This window comes from Homalodisca vitripennis, chromosome 5 (assembly GCF_021130785.1).
Source record: "Homalodisca vitripennis isolate AUS2020 chromosome 5, UT_GWSS_2.1, whole genome shotgun sequence".
Classification (NCBI taxonomy): Eukaryota; Metazoa; Arthropoda; class Insecta; order Hemiptera; family Cicadellidae; genus Homalodisca; species Homalodisca vitripennis.
The window spans coordinates 97,344,652-97,368,446 of record NC_060211.1 but is presented as its reverse complement, the minus strand read 5'-3'; the positions used below and the strand labels follow the sequence as shown (position 1 = coordinate 97,368,446).

Sequence of the window (23,795 nt, the reverse complement as noted above, 5' to 3'; positions counted from 1 at the left end):
TAAGAGTTAAGGAGTATATTATTGATGTAGTATAAGTCGGTGTTATTGTCTGATATCTAATCTCTACTAGTTGGAAAACAAGTATTAAATAGAGATCATAACATATATCAGTAATGTATAACGTTTATTGTTCGAGTCTTTATAACAAAGTAAAGAAATACTTACATAACATCCAGAACGGTCTGAGTTCGCAGAACTTTATTGGAAGAATTGCAATTCAGCATAATTCCTCCTTCAAATGCATCTACTGCTGTTACGTATCCTGGCCATATTTCAAGCCTAAAAATGTTTAAAATTTTATTACACTATAAGAAGGCACCATGCACAAAGATTTATATACGCACATAAATATCTTTTACTTAAACATTGAATATCAAGTTTTAAGACTAGTATAGCTGCCAACACCTGCATTTATGGAAATCAAGATGTTCCTACACTGGCATTGCTACATATGTAGCATACTTTATTTTATTGTTTTACTCTTTCTTCTTTTCATGCTGAATGTTTCTGATTTAATGATTGTAAAAAACTACTGAACCAGTTTTGAAATATTTTTACTGTTTGGAATTAAAAATCTCTGATTGGAATGATTCCAAATAATCCAGGCTTAGTCAACATTAAACTACATTGTATTGCTGCAGGTCATTACAGTATTTTTTCACTTCAAGACACCTACAATGATTAAAAAGATTTTCATTTTTGTGAGACAAACTTATCTTTTCTACTTAACACTATCTTGAACACCAATCTTATTTTATATTAAATAAAAGTGACAAGTTATGTAACTGTAACTGAACATTTAAAGACTCAAACCAATCATTTTTTTTTAATTATTTAAACTAAAAGTTAACTTACTAAATTTTTAATGTATAAATTTATTAACTTGTATAAACTCTTAGAAGGAAGTTTATTTGACTTGAAGTATTCTCATTGCCAAACTCAAGAAACTTTAACCCATTATTTCCAAAAATTTAACTTAAATTTGAAATAAGTTTTTATTCTAATTAATTATTTTAATGCAACAAATTCATACAATTGGTGTTTTACATTTTAAGAGCACAGCAGTAATTACTTCACAATTAACTACTTCTGAAAAAAGCATGAACATAACGTGAATAAATATAAACATGTTTTCAGTATGATTTCAGTAAGTTTCAAAATCAAAGTCCAAGTGTAGCTAGTTAAACTTATCACAAGGTGTTCCGGTTTCAGGATTCACTAAAAAAAAATAATTAGACTCCCAATTAAAAATCTGTTCAGATAGTGAACATCATAATGGGGTATATAATGAGGTATGAAAAGACAGAACAGAACATCATAACAAAAGGCTGTAACTTTGCTTCCCTCTGATCTATCAATGAGTTCTTCCTTGGATCAAGATGAATTTATGTACTATGCTACAAGTCTCGATGATCACAAGCCTATCAAGAATTGTCACACAGACCGAGAATGGCACAATTTTAAGAAAAACCTGTCAGATCCTTAATAAAAAGACAAGATTCGAATTTCAATCTGTTTGTACAAAGTAGACATACCGGGTGATTCCGATAAAAGTGCACAATTTTTCCAGGTTAATAGAGGATGTGAATACAAACATTTTTGTCTAATACACATGGGGTCGCAAATGTTTTCGAGAAAATTGAGGATTTATGAATAGCCTCCTTGTAGGCAACACTTGGTGCTGACTGAGATCCAGCTAGAAAACGGAAAGCTACTGAAACTAAATGTGTTTTTCTTCTTAATTACAAATAAAAAACACATTTATGTTATGTTATTACAAATGAAATAAAGTTTTGTTTCAGCAGCTTCTTCATTTTTAGCCGAATCTCAAAAGGAACACTAAGTGTTGCCTACAAGGCGAAATTTTAAAAATTCTCAATTTTCTAGGAAACCAAACACTTAGAACACTACATGTATTGGACAAAAAATTTTTGTATTCACATCCTCTGTCAACCCTGAAAAATATGCACTTTTATAGGAATCACCCTGTATAATTAAGTTTTTATTTACTTACACAAATAACATAAAAAGTACTAGAAAACATCTTACTTGTGTTGAGGAATTGAGTATGAGCGATCCTTGGAGAAGTATTCTCTATCTAACTTTACCATATTCAGCTCTCGTTGGATGATGCTGAACAACACATTGAACATATGAGTACATTCTCCCATTGATCTTTCCTTCTTGAAGATTAGTGAGATGGTGTGTGTTTCGTTTGTTATCGGATGCACACTAGTCAATATGGTGTCCTATAGCACAGATATAAAGAAAATATTAGTCTGACAAATTCAATAAAGAACTAAAAGCTTGTTTTTTTAGAAAAATAAAATATACTATGGACTATCTAATCAATGCAACATGTACTTGATCATATTAGTCTCATTGTTTTTTAAGAATCAGAATCTGAAACTTCTAATTTAACATTATATTATGGAAACTACACAATTACATTTTAAAACTAATCCTACAAATTGTATTTGTTTAAACTATCTAGAATATAACACTTGATTAAAAATTAAATAAATTTAGCAAAGTAAATTTTTGTGTTTCTTATTTATTGAAAGAATATGTATGTACTAACTTAAAAACTTAAAACCTTCAATAATAACAATTCAAAATCATTGTTAAAAGAATTAATTAAAGGTCAAAAATTAAATAATCTTATACTAATTTAAATATGTATATAAATGACTTAGAACTTAACTTACCACTTCATCAAGTTTTCGAGGTAAATACATTGTCACTCCATCAAAAGTTCTGTTTCGTCCAAACAAATCTCTATGTTGAACAAACAGTAATTTCTCACAATAAATTCTGTCATCAACTGGTGGATTAAATCTAACTTCATATTCATAAATTCCTCGTCCTTCCTTTAAATATAGATGGATGTAATTAGCTGTAGCAGGAACTCTGAAACAAACAATTTATAAATTAGGGTTTCAATTATTAAATCTAAAATGCGTACAAAATCTATATTTTATGGAAATGAATAAGTTATAGGTAAACAGTAAACCAAAAACAAAACTGGTCAAACCAAACACTGATGAGATCAGGTTAACTGAGTCTTGATCACCTAATTTTTAGTGATAATCAAGGCACACAAGATAAAAATAGCATTACAAAAAAAAGTGAAAAGTATATTAGTACATTTAATTAATATTGTACCATGTATCACTTGGTATAAAGATTAGGTAATATAAACATGTTGTTGTTTCTCTTAAAAGAAAACAATGTGATCACAAACTTAATAGTAGAGCATGTGAGAAAGGTGCAACCGATCTTGAAGTTAGTGTAGTAGCTAAAATTGGAAACTGGTGATTTTTGGTAAAAGACAAACAATTGGATTGTGCATAACACAGAACAGCAGTTATCAAGTAGGAAAACGTTGAAAAAACTTGAGCATAGAAAACACTAAAGAAGCTTAGTTTATTTGGTTTTAATAAATGATATCTCTAGGAAGACTACTTAACAGGACAATGATACAGGGTGACACAGAATAACGGGAATTTTTAAAAAAATTCTAAAAAATAAGAGTGATGGAAGAAAATGGTTTTATTTGTATTAAATGAAACATCAAAACTTGCCATTTATGAAACACTGATGGAATTTATGATTTTTTTAAAACAACATCCTTTAAGTGGCATCCTCGTCTACGAATGCATTCTTGAAATCTGCGGTGGAGATTCCTCATTGACCACGGCAACATCTCAACTGGAATACTGCTAATTTCATCCCGAATTCTCTAATTTACAGTTCTTGGTCGAGTTGTGAACACTTTAGTTTTGAGGTAGCCCCACAAAAAGAAATCGCACACGGTCAAATCTGGCGATCTAGGGGGCCAGGAAACGTTACCGAATCTTTAGATGACACGGTTACCAAACAATACTCGCACAGCTTCCATTGACTGTCGTGCAGTGTGTGATGTCGCACCATCTTGTTGAAACCAGGATTCTTGAACGTCTGGAAAATTGTTCAATTCAGGTGTAATGAAACGTTGTAACATTTCCACGTAACGATCAGAATTGACAGTTACTGCAATCCCCCGTTCATCCTCAAAAAAATAAGGTCCAATGATCCCATGTAATGAAACAGCACACCATACTGTAACCTTATTAGCGTGTAAAGGGCGCTCATGAAGTTCATTAGGATTTTTTCTTCATTGTTTATGTGTGTTAACATTGTTGGCAGAATTGCAATCGCCACTGGTAATCATTTTCCTTCAACTGTTGCACTATCTGCAGCTTGTAGGGGTGAAATTTTAATTCTAAATGAAGAATTCTGCGAACACTCTCACAGGACATTTCAACCGCAGCTGCTTGCTTACAAATCGAATGGCGTGGACTCCTCAATACAGATCGGCGTACAACATCAATGTTCTGTGCAGCACGAGCACTTCTTGGTTGATTTCTTCTTTAAAGCTGATCAACTGTCTTCAAAATTATTAATCCAACTTCTAATGGCATGTTTTGACAGAACAGAATCATGACGTCCTAAGTTGTAAAAACATCGGAACTCAATCTGGGCAGCTTTCAAACTATCACCGTTTTTATAAAACATTTTTATAGCTAACGCACGCTGTTGCCCGTTCCACTGATCCATGGCTACTGTAATGGCGACTTGCTTACTTGGTCACTGTCACTGTCCCGCAGTGCTGCCACAACACGTTACAAAAATTCCTGTTATTCTGTGTCACCCTGTACAAAGTTAAGACTATTGCCATTCACATCAAATTTAAATATGCTGTATGAACTTTGACTGCTAGCTTAGGGTAGCTTGATCGTTGGAAGAAACAGAATGGCGTTAGGCAATTAAAGACTAATGGCGAGAAACTGTGGCTTATCTTGCAGAATTGAGACAGGATTAAACTAAAGAATATTGTAATAAAAACAAACGATAGTAGCAAGAAATTAATAATCTACTCCAGGGAACAAAAAGAATAAAGATATGATGTCACAATTCATTTGGAATACTTAAGTTTAAACCAATAATTTTTTTAATAAATTGTGAAAATCAAGCCATTAATTACAATACTAAATATCAGATATTATATCTCTATTAGTGTATAAGGAAATAAACTCCAAGAAAGTGGAGGACACAAAAACTTGTTTCCAAAGGTGATATTTTTTAATGGTCAGAATCGCCAGAGTCCTGGAAATTTTACAATCTGTAACATTTTATGGGATATTCAGACATCAAGAGATCCCATAAACAGAGAATTCTCAGCTTCTAGAGGTCAAGATATCCTACTGGTTCCGAAGCTCATTGAGACAAAGCTCAGAGAGAACAGAAACTGCAAGAGGCAAATCTTCTTGAGATATGGAGCTACTAAAGACGAGGAGCTGCTAGAAACTGACAGCTTCCAAATGCTGGAAAATCCGTAACACCATACACACCCTGAGTCTTGGAGCAACAAGGGCTGATAACTCTCAGGAGCTTGGGGGTTATAGGTTGGAAGCTTCCAGAAATCAGGAACTCAAAAAGGCATAGAACAGCTAAAGGCAGGGAGCTCTTAGAGTCTAGTGATTATATAAGCTAAAAACTTTCTGACGCAAGAAGCTTCCAGAAATGTGGAACTAGAGGATGAATCTTTTTGGAATCCAGGAGCTACCAGACGTCACAGATTCACAGAGACATCGGGATTTCCCAATAGCTGTTATCTCTCAAAGACTGAGATTCCGAAAACCTCCTATGGTTTCCCAAGATGCCAGAGTTATCCAGAGTTTCCCAAATGCACATATATTCTTTTTAAGTATTATCAGTTTAAAGGGGATTCTTTCCTAGCTAGCTTGTCAGAGGTAAATCTAGGATAGGCCTAAAAATTTTGTTAAGGGAAAACTAAGTCTATTGGCAATGTCTATTGTACTGTATTGTGTGTAGTGGCAATAAAGAATTTGATTGATTGATTTGATTGAAAATAAATATTAAAGCGATAATTATTGTAATTATTTATTAGTAATCTGCAAAGAAAAATATCTGCTCACAATTTTACTGTGTGGGTTCATAAAAATTGTTTTATACAACTTAGTGAACTATTAAATTGAACTACCTGAGTCATTCTATTTGTTAAGAGATCACTTGAATGTTATGTACATGTGTTTAATAAATTATTGTAGAAGCTGAGAAAATTAAAAACAAGAATACTTACTCCTGACCTGTTGTACCTCTGTTAATACTAGGTTCTCTGTTTGCATCAATCTGTATCCGTCTAAATTGTTTTGTGACAGAGGTTACTTCAGATGTGGCAGAAGCTGCAACAGCAGGTGGTGGTGGTTCAACCTGGCTCAGTACACTCTGCAAAGGTGTAGGTGCAGTCACACGTGGCGCTGGTAGTGATGGTTGACTTTGTAACCTGTAACATAACCAAGAAAAATAAAATATATATTTTTTTCATTATTTATTTATTTTGTGACACATAAGTTTACATAATCATGGCCCCACCAAGTCAACATGACTTATCGGTGAGGTCCATAATGAAACTTTAAAAAAAGCAAGATACAAAATTCCATTACAGTTTCATCAATTATTTGTTTTGCTCCACTTAGTTCATGCTTTTACAAGAAAATGTTATTTAGCTCTTTGTGTGTTATATATATATATATATATATATACATACAGGGTGATTCAAAACTAAACGGCAATCTCTCGAGAGCTTATTCTATAGCTAAAAACAAGTAAAAAAGTTCATATAACCATATGCCCGGAAACGCTTCGTTAGCGAGTTACGCCTAGCGAAAGATTTCGCCCGGATTTCAGAACCCTTGGTGAAGTCAGGCCGTATAAAAATGGTAAAGGTAGTTACAAAGATACAAATACGATTGTTTTTTATGTTTTTATATCTGACAAATTTATTAAAATTCGTCCCAGAACTGTAAATGCAATACTTTCAGAGATATCTTACGTAAAACACAAGAATTGGTGCAAAGAAATAACACATTTTTGTGTTTAACGTAAGATTACTTCCATAAATGTTAAATAAAGGTCATTTTTTTCTTAAACAGATTTGTAGAACATTTAATTCTGAAAATATTCATGTGAATTACTTAGGAAAAAAATTAATAATAGGTATTGAAATTTAGCTTTATTTAAAAATAAAACAGACGCACAAAAATGCATATTCTTATCTGCATAAAATATTAACTAATGTTTAGGTTGTGAGTAACAGCTGATCATTTATTCAACACTTTTTATCGTCATATTTTCTTTGCAAAGGTTGGCAATATCAGCTGATCAACAATTAAGTTCATGAAGTAATATTTAAATAACCTTTATGGAGGTTTTTGTATTGTGGCGTGTGAAGATTGTATTTTGTGAGATCCTGTGATTATTTGGAAATATTTTATACAAGTGTATAAAATATTTTATTAAATATTTATTTTTAAAATATTTTATTAAATATTTTTATAAAAGTGTATGTAATTATCTTAGTAAATAATGGCAGATAATGTAAATGGTATGTATTCGTTTGAAGAGTATACGGACATGATACTGATTTACGGCAAAGTTAACAAGAATGGTTTAGCTGCAGTTCAGGAATATCGTGATACTTTTCCACATCGAAGAACACCTGATCGCAAAACATTTGAAGCTGTGGAGAGACGACTTAGAGAAACTGGTAGCTTTAAACCAAAGCGAATAGATACTGGTCGTCAACGTAGCGCAAGGAACTATAATAATGAACAAGCAATAATAAATGCTGTAGAATTATCACCAACCACAAGCACCAGACGATTATCACGTCAGTTAAATATTTGCCAGTCAAGCGTATGGCGGACACTTCATGAAGCACAGTTGTACCCATTCCATATAACACGTGTTCAAGACTTATTACCGCAAGATCTTAATAAACACAAGATGTTCTGCCGCTGGTTAAGAAGAAATTGTTTACGACATCAGTATTTTCTTCGGCGTATTCTCGTTACTGATGAATCCTGTTTTACTAGAAATGGAATTGTAAATTTTCGTAATACCCATACTTGGGCGTACGACAACCCACATGAAACTGCGACGAGGCATTTTCAACATACATTTTCAGTCAATGTATGGCTTGGTGTTCTGGGTGATAATTTGATTGGTCCATTTTTCCTCCCTAATCGACTTAATGGAGTAGCGTACTTAAATTTTTTAAGAACAAACCTGCCTACCCTCTTGGAAGATATTCCTGTTCAAAACAGAATAAATGCATGGTTTATGCACGACGGAGCACCTCCACATTTTTCTAATGATGTGAAAAACTATTTAAATGATACATACGGTAGACAATGGATTGGTCGAAATGGACCAGTAAAATGGCCACCACGTTCTCCTGACCTCACGCCAGCAGACTTTTTCTTATGGGGTTGGATGAAGTCAATTGTTTATTCAAAACGGATTAACACCATAGAGGAGTTACGTAATCGCATTACAGAGGCGGCAGAAACTATCAAGAATGCTCCAAACGTTATGAAACGCGCTAGAAAAGAGTGGATTCGTCGTGCGAAAACGTGCATTGCTAACAACGGAGGACACTTTGAGCAACTATTATAGGTGATTATTACAGTTTTATAAAGGTAAATACATTTTATGTTAATGTTCAGTCTAGAATAAATGATCAGCTGTTACTCACAACCTAAACATTAGTTAATATTTTATGCAGATAAGAATATGCATTTTAGTGCGTTTGTTTTATTTTTAAATAAAGCTAAATTTCAATACCTATTATTAATTTTTTTCCTAAGTAATTCACATGAATATTTTCAGAATTAAATGTTCTACAAATCTGTTTAAGAAAAAAATGACCTTTATTTAACATTTATGGAAGTAATCTTACGTTAAACACAAAAATGTGTTATTTCTTTGCACCAATTCTTGTGTTTTACGTAAGATATCTCTGAAAGTATTGCATTTACAGTTCTGGGACGAATTTTAATAAATTTTTCAGATATAAAAACATAAAAAACAATCGTATTTGTATCTTTGTAACTACCTTTACCATTTTTATACGCCCTGACTTCACCAAGGGTTCTGAAATCCGGGCGAAATCTTTCGCTAGGCGTAACTCGCTAACGAAGCGTTTCCGGGCATATGGTTATATGAACTTTTTTACTTGTTTTTAGCTATAGAATAAGCTCCCGAGAGATTGCCGTTTAGTTTTGAATCACCCTGTATATATATATATAGAGAGAGAGAGAGAGAGAGAAGACCGGGGGCTATTCCAGTTCAAGTACCCATTGCTACATATCTGGAGTGAACCATCTTGTCCCTAGGTTTTGTCAAATCACATGGCAAGCGTCCCAATCAAATCCTTTTAATGAGGAAGTTGCTCATCAAAGCGCACATCGGAAGCTGAACAGTTTCAAACGACCAATACTGAAGAGGGCTTCTAAATAGCTCAATTAGTGAAATGGATTTGGATGATAATCACCAGTTACCACAATGGGATCCTATGGAACTCTTGGAAACAGTTGAGAAACTTCAATTAAAGAGTGAAAGAAAAATAAGAATGACTGAAGCAGATAAAGATGTTTCAAATGGCTTCTTAGTAAGGGAGTCCCTGAAGAAGAGGCCAGAAAGAGACAATTAAGGCTCTGCCTCTAGACAGAAGGACTAAGCAGCCTACATTGGAGGAAACCATCCCAGAATCTAACCAGGGTGAAAAGAAGGCTAATGTTGCTAAGAGATCTTAAAGCGGGTTCCCTAAGTAGGAAGCAGCCCTGGGAGAATCTTTGTGAGGTCTACCTGAAGACAGTCTGGTGAGATCAGTAAAATCCCGTCTATGGGCTAAACAGGACAGTCAAAAGACAGCTTCAAAGACACCTTCAAGGTACCAAGATGGGAATTATGATGTCGACTTACTGAGAATAAAATCGGACTAATGAACAGATGAATGGAATTCAGATAAGAAAGGATGACCTTTACGCCATAGCTTTTCATCACGTTGGCTAAGCACCTTGTGTGCAGGACATCTCAGGATGGCTAATGTACATTATAGATCTAAAGCCATTGGAAAGGTCAAGCTTGAAAGCTATAGAGGAGAATGATCTATCAAAATCGAAGATCCTGTGCGTATACTTTTCAAATAAGAGACTCTGATTCAGCAAAAAAGATTTTGAAATTGGTCAGAGTACAAAACTCTTGAGATGGCCAAATGGAGAATGGTAGGCTATGGAGTGACAAGGGCACTGCTGTAAATCTCCTGATTTCTGTAGATCTGGCCTTCAGCAAACACCACAAGAAAAAAGATTACAAGAGTTTCTACAAATTTATCAATTCTACTATACATAACAGGAGTAATAAGCCCAAAAAGTGTTAACAAACAGACTGTCAAAAAGGTGAATGAAACCAGTCTTGAAACTCTGTCATCTCTTCAGACTGGCTAAGACGATAAGAAGGTGGTACAGACTGCCACTACCTGTCCATAAGCCTCACGAAAAGCTCGTAGGCAAAGAGGGTGCTTCCAAAAAACTATCCGGATCTTGATTTGCCACAAAGGGGCTTCTGATCCAGCAAAGGAAAGGAATATAAAACCCAAAGGCCAAGAAAGTGATGAAGAGGCTTCCAGTCGTACAGGTCTCCCAGTCTAAGATGTAGTGAGCAGAATACTCACCTACGACAAAACATCTGTGGTGCTGATTCAACAGCCCTACATATATGGAGAAGGAGCAATAGACTTCCAACCAGTGCAGGTAAGTTGTTCTACTCTACAAATTCTACAGAAAAACTTAATAAATTGTTTACGCTTTTCCCACAGGGATTGGTTGCAGTAGAAGTGGGGGTACACTCAAACCAGGAGAATGGAAGTTATCATCATGGCTCCAGCTTAAATACCGTGAAGGGGAAACACTGCCTCCTGAATGAGTTGAAAGAGTTGTTTTTTTGTGGAAAAAGAAGGAAGAGTAGCCTTGTCATTGACTGCGATGCCAATGCCTATCATATGATATGGTCAGCAGTGACACCAATAAATGAAATGAGTGTCAATGAAATACTGGTCAGCAATGACAGGTATAAAATAGGGGATAATTACCAACATTCAGGAATATGGTTGGCATGTGAACAAAGAAATGTCATGTCAGTTTGTTGGTATAAAACTTCTCAGTCGAGATCCCACAAAGAGCAGTATAAATTATTAGAGTGTGGAATGCAGAGACAAGCGAGTGAGCAAGCTCGAACTCGGATAAATGTAACAATACAACAATTTCACTTAGTTAATAAGGTGAAAATAGTATAGAACACAGCATGCTCATGCACACGCACAATTAACACAGTATAATTATCAGTGTTACTCTGATTAATTGACGAGAAGCATTGAAATGTATTTGCTAAAATTATGAATATTCCTAGGCTAGCTCTGAATATGTGGTGCATTCAATAAATTAAAGAGTACAATTAATAAATACTGTAAAATACAATAACAATTAACTATTCATCAAAGCAACAAACCCCAAAGTCATTAGCAGTTTCCCTCTGCCTCTGGGAACTGGAGGTGGGTCCAAAGGATCAACCACTAGCTGGGGTGTTGGAGTGATAGGTGGTTGTTGGATTGTTTCGGCCTGTATCTGCTGAAGACGTTGTAATATAGCACCTCGACCTGAGGGTCTGGGCAAAGGTACCTGAACTGCCTCCTATAAAAGAACATAATTGATTATACGACCAAGTATTCCATGACTAAAAAAACTAAGAACTAATATATGTCAAAACAATAATTACCACTAAAATTAGAACATGTAAGGCTGCTAATATATCTTAAATTTTCTATTCTATATCAAATTTAAATTATTCGGCTGATTAAACACTGTAGCCAGTTATCATTTAACATACAGAAAGAGTGATTTTACATGCCACTGATACACCACACATCATTTAAAGTAGATGTGTGCAAGACCATTCTGGAATGGGAACTGTTCCGACTAGAACGTTAGTCGGCTCAGGACTAGTTCCGCGAGATAGTTCCAGTTCCATGCATTAGGTTCAGACTGTGCTTGTCTACTTATTTCAGTTTCTGTCTGATTTCGTTCTGGTACAATATAATACTATATTCCGATGTTTGAATTTTAAACACTGTCTCTCTGCTCAAGTGATGCATCATAGATACACAGTTCCATAAAAATTAAACTTTGTGATAGCTTATATTCACAAATATAAATTTTAATTGTATATCCATAAAAACTACTGTCAGTATATAGGTGATCAAAGAAACTAACCAATTTAATCAAAGACAATTTTATTCAAACAAAAACAAACACAATAAAAAATATATTTCTGAAGTGAATTGAAATTCACATATTTTAAAATCAGGATATAAAATATAATGAATGGAACTGAAACAAAATTATATATTTAGAAGTTTAGCTTAAAACAGTAAAATAAATAGATATGCTAAAAGAATGTCTATTACTTAAATACTAAAACCTTACTCAATTAACACCGTTAATCCCAAATTATAACAGTTGTTTAAAATTAAGAAATATTTTTACTAGTAAAGAGAGCCTTAAACTATAGTTGTGCGAAAATGAGTGTGAGCCTACTGTTACACTACTATATACTTGGATGTAGTAATGCGGTTTATACGAATGGATTTTTGGTGATACAATAATTTAAATGTATCAGAACGTATTACATACTTATAGATACAGAACTATTACACTGCTTAATCTGGACAAGGTAACAAAACATCATAAAAATATATATACAATTCATGCTGAATGTAACGTAGGTAATGATACTTTCTCTGAGGTCATGAACACAGAGTTAGTAATTCCCAAACGTGCCTGAACCTTTTTAGACTATGCCTATCTTTATGGTAGAATTAGGTATTTTAAAAGGTGGCATAAGTTAGTTACAATAATGTGTTTCACAGGTTGTTTAAAAAACTGTTGGGTGAAAATATATCACACAAACAGTAATTATGACACAGACCTATTTTTTGCGACACAATACGCACAAGATTCTCAAGAGTTTTATTTTATATTTCTATAACGTTTGTGCACAAGATCACAGGTCCGTTTATAGAGCCTGATATAAAACCTTAACAACAGGTTTTTATAATACAAAAATGTAATTAAGTTAGTATACGTAAGTCTTAGAGTAAAGCTACCCCTCTCATAACAGTCTACTTTAATTTCACTTAATGCACAAGATTTAAGTTCGTTTCGGTCTTTTATAAATACATTTAAGCTCAGCTTTGTGATAGGAAATTAAAAATTCACAGTTTAAAACAAATTTAATTGTCATGCTCAAAGTTAATTTTAATTGGAATGCTAAGCTTAATTTGAATACTGTTCAGAGTAGCTCTACACTCTCAATTATCTGCCTCTTGTTTTTATCTGCAAATTAAAATGCATTATTGTTTTTATATCCTGAGGGAAAGGATGGTTTGTCCCAGTGCTTAATCCTAAAAGGACCTTTGCACCACCCTTACTTAAATTTGTGTCCTCAAAGTCCGAGGTTAAAGTGCATAGCAAACAAGGTTAAGGCAGTTTACAAAAAACTCTTTTGTATTATTCAGTGATTCGTCTTTCACATTTGAGATTAAATGCTTTCTGAGCATTATATTTTTCTGAGTTTTAGAATGCTGTTAATCCAGCCACATTTATAGAGAGTATAGTACAATTTGGTGTACTTTATTTACATAACAGAACAATTCCAATTTTGGTAAACCTACAAAAATCAAACTAAAATCAACTGTTGACAGATAATACAATATATTGTTGCAGATGTTGAAAGCAGCTCCATTTCACATTCCACTTCTGTGTAACATCTGAAATGGAGCTGAATTCAACATCTGCATGTAATCAACCCTTCCCACCGTAGCTGTTTCATATGAAGAAAACTTGGTTGCTTTGCCATGCTTTGGTATCGGTCTAAAATCATCATAGTGCACTCAATTGTGTATTTGGTGAGACAATGAGAATACCTGTAAATCTAGATGGCACTTAATTTATAAGTCTACGTGTCTCTGATGTTGAAACAATTCAAAAAGTTCATTTTTAGTCCCTTTGTCAGCGATTTTTTTGGATTTTTTTCAGATGGACGATGACTCCAGATTACAGATGTCAAATTTGTGTGTCAGATTTCAGATGCTGAACTAAGCGGAAGGTGAAATGTATTTGAACTCAACATTCAAACTGAATCAACCCTTCCCACTGTACAGTTAAATTATGATATTATCATTTTTTTTTTGAAACTAACCTTAAAATAAATATTATTTACTTTTTATAATAATACACTGAAAATTATCAAATTGGACTGTTTATAACTTTAACATTGTTTAACCCTTTGGATGCCAACGTACCGGTATTACGGCCGTCGGCTACTCAACTGAAAATCGCCAACGGCCGTAATATAGGTACGTCACGTTTTTCACCTGTAATTTTCTTATAGTTCATCTTATTGCCGCGAAATTTTGACTAATCGATAGTCGATTAGTTGCTTTGCAACCACAAAGTAGTTAATTCGTTTATGGACTGTTTGTTTGGTCGTATTTGAGCTTCGCAGCTGTTGAATTGTTTGGTCGAGATTGAGGTTACGTTCGTGTTGCTATGCGTTGTTTACGTTTGTAATTCTCTCATTACTTTTGTTGTTAGGGCATTTTTACTATGCCCCTATTATTAGATTCATTGGTACTTTGGGATTATACAGACCACACCCAGACATGAATCGTTATTTGACATTTAGCTTCAACTGGTTAATAGATTAGCGTAGAACAATATTTCGTCGATATAAAACAGGAATTGTCTTATCGCAAACCCCTCCCCATCCTCAGACAGAGGTCAAAGTCGAGCGGTGTAGTAGATAACGTGATTGCAGAGTCTCGCCGCCCGTTCGCTTTGTTGTACTTTCGTATTTTACCCCTACATTTCTCCAAACACAAAAATTCAACAAAAATAAACATTACCAAACAAAAACTAAACTCTTTATTGAAAAAAAACACACAAAACTTGTCATTATTCTTGATCAAACTCCGCCACCCAAAATGCGAGTGCCTCCGGCCGAAGGTGCTTCGGAAGCTCGCGCTGATGTCAACGAAAGAAAAACATCCCTCGAGATAGTATCTATCAGTAAATATAATTCTAGAGGGGCTGATCAGAAATATAAATTGAATTGTAATGGAAAGGCAATTATGTACCGTGCAAAAAACTTAAATAATCATGTGATGCTGCGCGGCCTGCCGTAATCGGGATTCTCGAGAAAGATAAGATAACAGCGACCACAATACCTGGAAATGCTTGTTGATTGATGGAATGTTAGTTCTGTTACTCAAATACATCGTTTTATAATGTTCTAAGTTCATTGAAAAAAGTTTAAGCGAATCTGACCTCATTAACAATTGATAATCTTTGTAAGTTTGTAATTTTGTAATTAAAAAGTTGTTTTTTCGTTCTACAATGTTTGTTTATAATATATCTATAAATTTATATTTTTGTTTTCTTCATAGTGGTGTGGTTAGTATAATCCCAAAGTACCGATTTGTATAGTGTCAAATATTGATTTGTGAATATAGTGTAACATTACATACAACGTCCATGCAAATTACAAAAACTGTGCCCGTGTCACATTTAGTGAAAAAAATCATAACTGGACTTCTATATAAGGTAGGCTTTTGAAATTTTGTAATTAGGTTAAGGGTTAGATATAGTTTACTAGGATGTAACAGGAAATCAGCATACATTTTCTTTTAAACCACTTATTTGTGCTAAAAAAAAATGTTTTTTGGAAGTTTTAATTTTTTTTTCTTAATTTTTAACTTTTTTATAAGTTTAAATTGCATTTATGCAACTAAAATTTACCAACAGAACAAGGGCATTTCATAAGCAAACTAATGGTAAAAAAATCATCAATATCTGTTAAAAAATAAAAAAGTTACGATACATTTAGTGAAAGCTTGCAAAACTGCTGTAAATGCCCTTGGCGTTTCTGGGTAGTACTTTTGGAAAATGGGCTGGCATCCAAAGGGTTAATAACAACAAATTACTTGGCCTATAATCGCCAAAATACTCCCATCGTTGGGGGAGGCCTATTATAAAAGAAAACTAGCTTAAAGGGTTAATCTGGTTTCTTTACATAGACTTGTTTTGAAAAAAGTTACTTTACATTATAACCTGCTGTAATTTTTAGTACCTTGCCATCTAATGTCAAGTTGATACAGGGAATTTAATTTTGTCTCACCGTATACTAAACTGATTTACCTGTACTGGAGGTGAGCCATCTGCTGTGGAAGATGAAGTGGATGGACCAGGGCGTTGTTCCATCTCCAGCAACTTAGCAATTATTGCTCCCCGGCCCCCTCGGCCTCGTCCCGGTATTCCTTCAGCCATTGCTAAAAACAAAACATATAATTTAAAACAAAAAGTTATGTTGATAACATTAATTAGGATTTTCCATGCCTTGTAGTGGTTTGGTACTATGCATTTACCAGTTAACTAACATATTGATGCTTTTCTAAACAAAATCTGTGTGTTTGCCAATAAAGAGATTGACTGATTGGTCAGGAGATTTCACTTATATACAAAACAAGTAAATTATTTGCTTTGAAAACAATATAAATTTCTCGTTTAATGTACCATACTCCTCAGTATTATATGCAGATGACACCACACTCTTGAATTTCAGTGAAAATTATGAGAATCTTATTATGGAAGAAAACTATGCTGTAAAATCGGCTATGGAATGGTTTGAGACAAACTACTTAGTAGTAAATGATCAAAAGACTGAGAAAATACTGTTCACTTTAAATAGGAATTATGAAGTTAGTAAACCTGTAAAACTATTAGGGGTATACCTTGACAGCAGATTGAGTTGGGAACATCACATAGACCAATTGTGTAAAAAATTATCTAGAGTAGTCTATCTCTTGAGTAAATTGAGACATTGTATAACTATCGATATGCTTCTAGCCTCCTATTATGCATTTTTCCATTCACACTTAAGTTATGGTATAACTTTATGGGGGAACAGTAGTAGTGCAGTAAGAGTATTTAAATGGCAAAAAAATGCATTACGTGTTATGAAAAATGTTTCAAAAAGAGAGACTTGTGTTCCAATTTTTAAGGAATTAAAAGTAATGACTATTCCTAATATGTATATATTCTACTACCTTATAAGTGTAAAGGAACAACTTGAAACATTTACAACTAGACAGGATATTCATGATTATCCTACTAGAACAAAACATTTGTTACAACTCTTATCAGTTAAATTAACCAAAACAAAATGCAGTCATCTTTTTATGAAAATTAAATTGTTCAATAAGTTACCATTAGATGCTAGATCTGTATCTTTAGTCAAATTTAAAACAGTTTTGAAGTGCTGGTTAAAATTTAATATATTTTATTGTGTTAATGAATTCTTAAATTGTGATACCACAACAATAATTTTTTTAAATTTTGTCTCTCAATGTATTTATTTATTCAGTAATTTATTATTTATTTAGTTTTAATATTGTTGAGTTTTAAAATTTTATCCATGTTAAATGTGTTAATAGTTATTTATTATTGTTAATTTATATAGATCTGTTGGTTGTTTGGTTATTGTTGTTATTAATTATATAGATCTATATATTTGCTGGTAGGCTGGATTGAGCAGGTAGAATCTGAGTAGTTTGTTTTAGTTTTAGTTTAGTGTTTTAGTTTAGAATATTTTAGTAACTTGACGAAGTCTATTGCACTATTGAATGTGTTTAAAGACCAATAAAGATCTTGAATCTTGAACTTTTTCTATCTTAATACAAAAACACTTGTGTTAATAATTTTGTTAAATCCCCAGTTATAATAACAAGTACAATTGTATAAATAACCTTAGCTTGATTATCGCTACAAATAACAAAACACAACAGCTTGTATCATGTACTCTCCAAAATCATTAACACTTTTTGAGCCAATGTATATATACAGAGTTAATAAAAGGTCCGGAGACCCCCTATTAATATTGCAATGGCTCACACTAGAAAATCTAAACTCAATACACCGTTATGTCATGTTATGAAGTAATTTTTGGGCATACTACTTAGTTCACAACCCTAAAATGGGGGATTTTGGGAACAACTAAAGAAATTCAAAGTTCCATTGAGTTACCACTCATTTTGATGGTCTTGATAAAAGAAGACAATACAAACTAGATGTCTCTATCTTAACCCAGTACAAAATTACGACCAATTTAAAGTTTGAGAGGTCTGAATTAACTGTTTACAACCTAGGCATAAGGTAACCTTTCGGAGCAGCTAAAAGTTGAAAATTTTAAGCATCACTCATTGACTTTTCATTTTTTAAATATTAAAAAGGAAAAAATCAAAGCTAAGTATGGGTTTGAATATAAAACCTAAGAAATCAAAAAAGTAATAAAAATAATTGTGAATTCTTATCAGATTCTTTTTAGAGTCATTCCATGTTATTTCAACCATACAATTAAACTCACCGTCTCAGATTTTGATGAAACTTGGCATAGTTGTTCCATTCATTCATGGAAGTAACCATCTCAAATGTTTTTAGATATTATAGGGGTTTAAAGTTTAAGGAATATTATGATTTTTATTGTTCAATCGCAAGAAACAAAACTTGTTTTTGGTTATCAATACCATCAAAATGAGTGGTAACTCAATGGGGATTTGAATTTCTTTAGTTGTTCCCAAAATCCCCCATTTTAGGTTTGTGAACCAAGTATTAAGTATACCCAAAAAGTACTTCATAACATGACAACGGTGTGTTGAGTTTAGTTTTTCTAGCGTGAGCCATTACAATATTAGCAGGAGGTCTCCAGACTTTTTATTCACCCTGTATGTACACAGATGTTTAAAATCCCATAGAAAAATGCAGATATCTGATAATACCATCAAGTATAGACATCCTAACATCAATTCTTTTAGGAAGTTTTCTCATCAAAATAATTCAGAAGAGTTGAAGTTAATTTAAGAAACAATATTTACTAATACAACTTAATATAATTTTCTTACTAAATTCTTTAAATATTTAGTACTTCAAAATTTTATAAGTGTATGTGAGAAGAAAGTAAAACAATTTAGGGGGAAAAAGCTGATAGAGGTCTCATTAACTTATAGTTTGATAAGTATAAAAATAAAGCTTGGGTGCGTAAGGACACTTTTACTGCTCTTCGTAGTACTGAGAACTGTTCAACTCTATATGAACTAAATGTAGTTATTCAAACAACAAATTTCTAATAATTGTTTTTAGACTAAAATTTTTTGAAACTGAGAATTCCAATATCACGTGACTCTACAAATAACTGAGGTGGTATGATTTTGACCTAGTAGATTGGTATTAATTGGTTTTGTTTGATTTATGTAATGATTTATTTATTTATAATATCTAAAAATTTTGAAATATATAATTTATTTAAATTTAAGTTCACCCTCTGCCAAAAGATGACTGAATAGGCTTTGAATATACTTTGCCAACTGTAATATATAAAAAAAGACATAATAATATGCCAATATATTAAAAAAGACATTGTTTTTCTCTTTCACACGTGATTTGTATAGCATATGGAAATGTACTTTTTTTTTTTAAATAAAGTTTTTTGTCAACTGAACTGTGAACTGTGAAGATGGAGCAACCCTTATTGCCATGCTTATCCCTCTGCCTTTCATGAGATATTTGAACATATTAGACAAATTCGTAACAGCTCATAAGCAAAAATTACATAGAGTAATTAGTCGGTTGAAAACATTTTGCACAGTAACAAATAACAAGTGGTATCAGTTGATGCAGGTCATTTTTCTGTTTATGATTGGATTTATGAAATTGTATTCAGTCAAAAATCAAAACAAACTATTTGTCATAGGAAAAATGAGATTTCAAATTCCTATTTTCATACATAGAGCATTATAAAGTTAAATTATACAATACTTTGTAACTGCTCCAGGACTTCGATAACCATGATGATGAATAAAATACCTCAGGCAATTAATAAAATGTTCAAATGATTTGATCGTAAATGCACATTCACATTTTATCCAATGGCCATATTTGCATTTGCATTTGCAAGGGCCAGTAAGACATTAAGTAGCCCATCTGAAACTAGAGACCAGAAGGGAATAGGGTTCTTAATAGGATATAACTAAAAATGTTAATCTAAACCAGAAGGGAATAGGGTTCTTAATAGGATATAACTAAAAATGTTAATCTAAACCAGAAGGGAATAGGGTTCTTAATAGGATATAACTAAAAATGTTAATCTAAACTAAACAAACTCCTCACCTAACCTAACTACCTAACTGTAAGTCTACCTGAGGGCTAACCACCCTACACAGGAGCTGACCACCCTAACTAAGAATCAGAATCATTTTATTGTCGTCCAACAATTACAAAATTGTATTGACAAAGTCAAATATGATATTAAAAATATCACTATGTAGGCCTACAGAGCCTAAAATAAATACAATCTATATCTATGTTAAAAGTTTAAAATTGTAAGTCACTAAAATTAGCATTAAAAATCTCATCTACAGAATAAAATGTTTTTCTCTTGAGCCACTCTGCAACAAAATTCTTAAACCTACCAACAGAAATTCATCCAGCACTTAAAGGTAACTTATTGAATAGCCTAGCTCCGGTTATTGCATAGTTCTGTTGAGTTTTACTTAACCTAGCATATTGTACATCAATTGTATTTTTAATTCTAGTGTTGTGTTCATGGTTAAAGCTTCTAAGATTGAAAGAGTCGAGATTTTCCTTAACAAAAACTAAACTGTGTAATATATATACATGGAAGCGTAAGTATATATCCAGTTCTTAAAAAAATGGCCTACAGGACTCATTGTCGCTAATTCCTACTATGCAGCATATTGCTTTCTTTTGCCACTTAAACACAGTCTTGGCCCCACTAGAGTTGCCCCACAGTAAAACCCTATACAGAAGGTGTACATTAAAAAAAGCGTAATATGCACTAATGACAAGATTAAGACTTGTATACAATTTTAGGTTTTTGAGTAGAAATATTACTCTGGCTAATCTAATACATAAATGGTTTGTATGGATTCTCCAGCTAAGCTTTGAGTCTAAATTGATACCAAGTAGTTTTACGGACTTATTTTCAGAATTACGTAAACTAAAGAAATTTCCTCGGTCTTGTTATTATTAACAGTTAATTTATTAGCAGAGAAACAGAGATAGGATCTTTCCCTCATATAGCCCATAATGACATCATTTGATTTTTCCTAAACCAATACTGAGATGAAGAAATGAAATTTTAGCACTCAAAGTAATATTCCAATTGGTTTTTCACAATAGTCTCTATTAACTTTGATATAACGGGTACTATGGCAATAGGCCGGTAATTATTTAAATTCATTTTGTCACCCTTCTTATGTAAAGGTACTGTTACTGTTATTTTAAGGCACTGTGAATATATTCCATCAGTAAGCACCCAGTTTATCAGCTGTGTTAAAGGATAGATTATAGCATCTAATATTTCCTTTAATACAAAGTTGGAAAGTCCATAGACATCTTCTGATCTGGAATTACTTAACCTATACACAGAACTATATACATCTCTACTATTTACAACTGTCCACTTAAAACTAGATAGGACAGGAGGTTTAATACCTGACGATTTCAACATATCAACAGAACTTGCTACATCTAAAATATCACAGTTATTTTTTAACACATTAACATCATTAAATTAAAATCTATTAAAATCGTCAGCTGTTATTGGGATTTTTTTCTTTGGCTTTGTTAGGCACACGACCTGTTTCAGCGTTTATAACTTTCCATGCAGCTTTACATTTATTGTGTGACTCAAAAATAAACTTTTCATTTGCTCTTTTTTTAGCCAAAATAATTTTCTGCCTATACATTTTCTTAAGCCTGCCATGAATTGCCATGCACTGAGGATCAGTCCTTCCTTTTTCATGACTTAAGTCTAGCAATAGCCTTATTTCCCTTAGCAGAGGAGTGTCCAGTTCAACTTTAAGCTTTTTGACTTATATCTAGGCTTACTATGGTTGACAAGACTTTTCTTTTTTAGAGGGCATTGATTCATTCAAACGATCAGATAAAACTTGCAGAAAAGTTTGAAAAGCTAACTCAACATTAGTTACTGTTAAAAAAATGCTATCCCAGGTTACAGATCTTAACCTATGCTTAAGTCTATCTAGACAAGGTTTGCTCAAAAGCCTATGTGTTTCAAATGTATAGTGAATATTTTGAAAAGGTTCAGAAGATGAGTTTAGGTGTTGCATATTATAATTTAAAAGTAGTGCACAATGGTCAGAAAGATGAGGTTGGATAATTTCACAGGTGAACATTGAGGGGTGTAGGTTAGTGACAAAATTATCAAGACAGGAGGCAAGGCGGGTGGGCTGGAAATTTAAACAGACAAAATCAAGAGATCGTAGAATATTAACAAAGTTTTGCACTTTAGGGTCGTCACTTTTTGGATCCATGTTTATATCCCCAGCAATTATCATCTTGAAATTTCTGTATTTATTTACAAAGTCAATAAGATTAGCCAGCTTCTATGTAAAAATGTCGACTGACGAATCAGGTGTACGATATACAGACACAGTCAGTAAGCACAAAGTAGGAAAAGCTATCATAGCCACTTCAAATTGCTTAATTTCACACAGGCAATGGATGTCAACAACTTCAAACGCATGTAAAAAAGTTTTACACAAAGATTGCCACTCCGCCAAATGAAGTAGGCCTACAATAACTAGCAGCTAGTAGAAAACCTGCTGGTTGATAGAGCAATATTTCATCGTCTACACACCAGTGTTCATTAATATAAAGTATGTCACAATTGACATCCTCAAGGAAAACATCCAGCTCGTTAACTTTATTTTTAATTGACTGAGTGTTTATGTGCACAAAATTTACATCCAATTTCAAACCAGATATAGATTGAGAAGGAATAGGATCACTCACCTTAACTGCAAACTTTGGTAGGCCTAAGTTACCATACTCGCACCATGGTTTGATTCCAAAAAAGACTCACTAGGAACATTATGAGAACTAAGGGCCGACCAGCCTTCCTGAGGGCCGATCAGTCTTCCCAAGAGCCAATAACCATTTTATTTCATATTTCCTCACCCTACATTATCTATTTCTACACTAGTATCTACACACTATAGGAGGAGTTAAACAAATTTCAGACCAAAAATTGTGTGTCTCTAAACCAAATAAATAACCAATTCACAATGTCCAATTCAGTTGCGATCAGATTCTCAGAAGATTTTATACAGGCTATTACATACTGTCAAGCTTAGGTAGCTTAAGCTATCTTAGCCTATTTTTAATGAGCTGGGTAGGCAGGCCCTCATTAGAGACTGGAGGCATTTATGATCTAACCTATATGATGATTTGGAAAGGAAAATGTGCTATGTAATTTAATTTCTACGTATTTGCATGCATAGTAGTACTAAAATTAAAAATGGAATTTAAATCTCAATTTGTGGTTTATTTGTGTATTGTGATTCTTGTTATTTATGATTTTCAGTGTTATATGCTCCTGATAGCTTATTCGCTTAGTACATCATCCCTTTTGATTCCCAGGGAGATTAATGAGTATAAGTATGAGTGTGTTTGGGCCGTTTTCCCTTAAAAATTTTTATTATCCTCAATTAAAATTCCACTGGCATAGAAAAAACCACCTTTGAAGAAACTGTTAAGTGCAGTGGCCTTCACTTCCTTGTGGATAAACATGGTGTCTATTACTCAAGGCGCGATAACTCTAATACGATCAATTATTTTTGAAAGTCATTTATGTGTTGATTGAGGATTATATAAACAATGGAAATATTACAATATTAATTATTTCCTTTTTAATTGGTTATCGTATTCTTAAAGAGTAAGATTATAAGGTTGTTA

The 23,795-nt window shown here is 33.1% G+C and overlaps 1 protein-coding gene across 1 annotated transcript in view; it reads right to left on the bottom strand.

The window, feature by feature from the left end:
• The window catches only part of LOC124362557 (piwi-like protein Ago3), a 65,905-nt gene that overhangs the window by 35,106 nt on the left and 7,004 nt on the right, over positions 1–23,795 (bottom strand). Inside the window, exons 2-7 of the mRNA XM_046817174.1 lie at positions 16,161–16,291; positions 11,416–11,597; positions 6,146–6,349; positions 2,709–2,910; positions 2,050–2,249; positions 166–279 (exon numbers count right to left, since the gene is read on the bottom strand). Coding sequence (XP_046673130.1) covers positions 166–279; positions 2,050–2,249; positions 2,709–2,910; positions 6,146–6,349; positions 11,416–11,597; positions 16,161–16,289 — 1,031 coding nt within the window. The 5' untranslated portion in view covers positions 16,290–16,291. The remainder of the gene's footprint in view (positions 1–165; positions 280–2,049; positions 2,250–2,708; positions 2,911–6,145; positions 6,350–11,415; positions 11,598–16,160; positions 16,292–23,795) is intronic.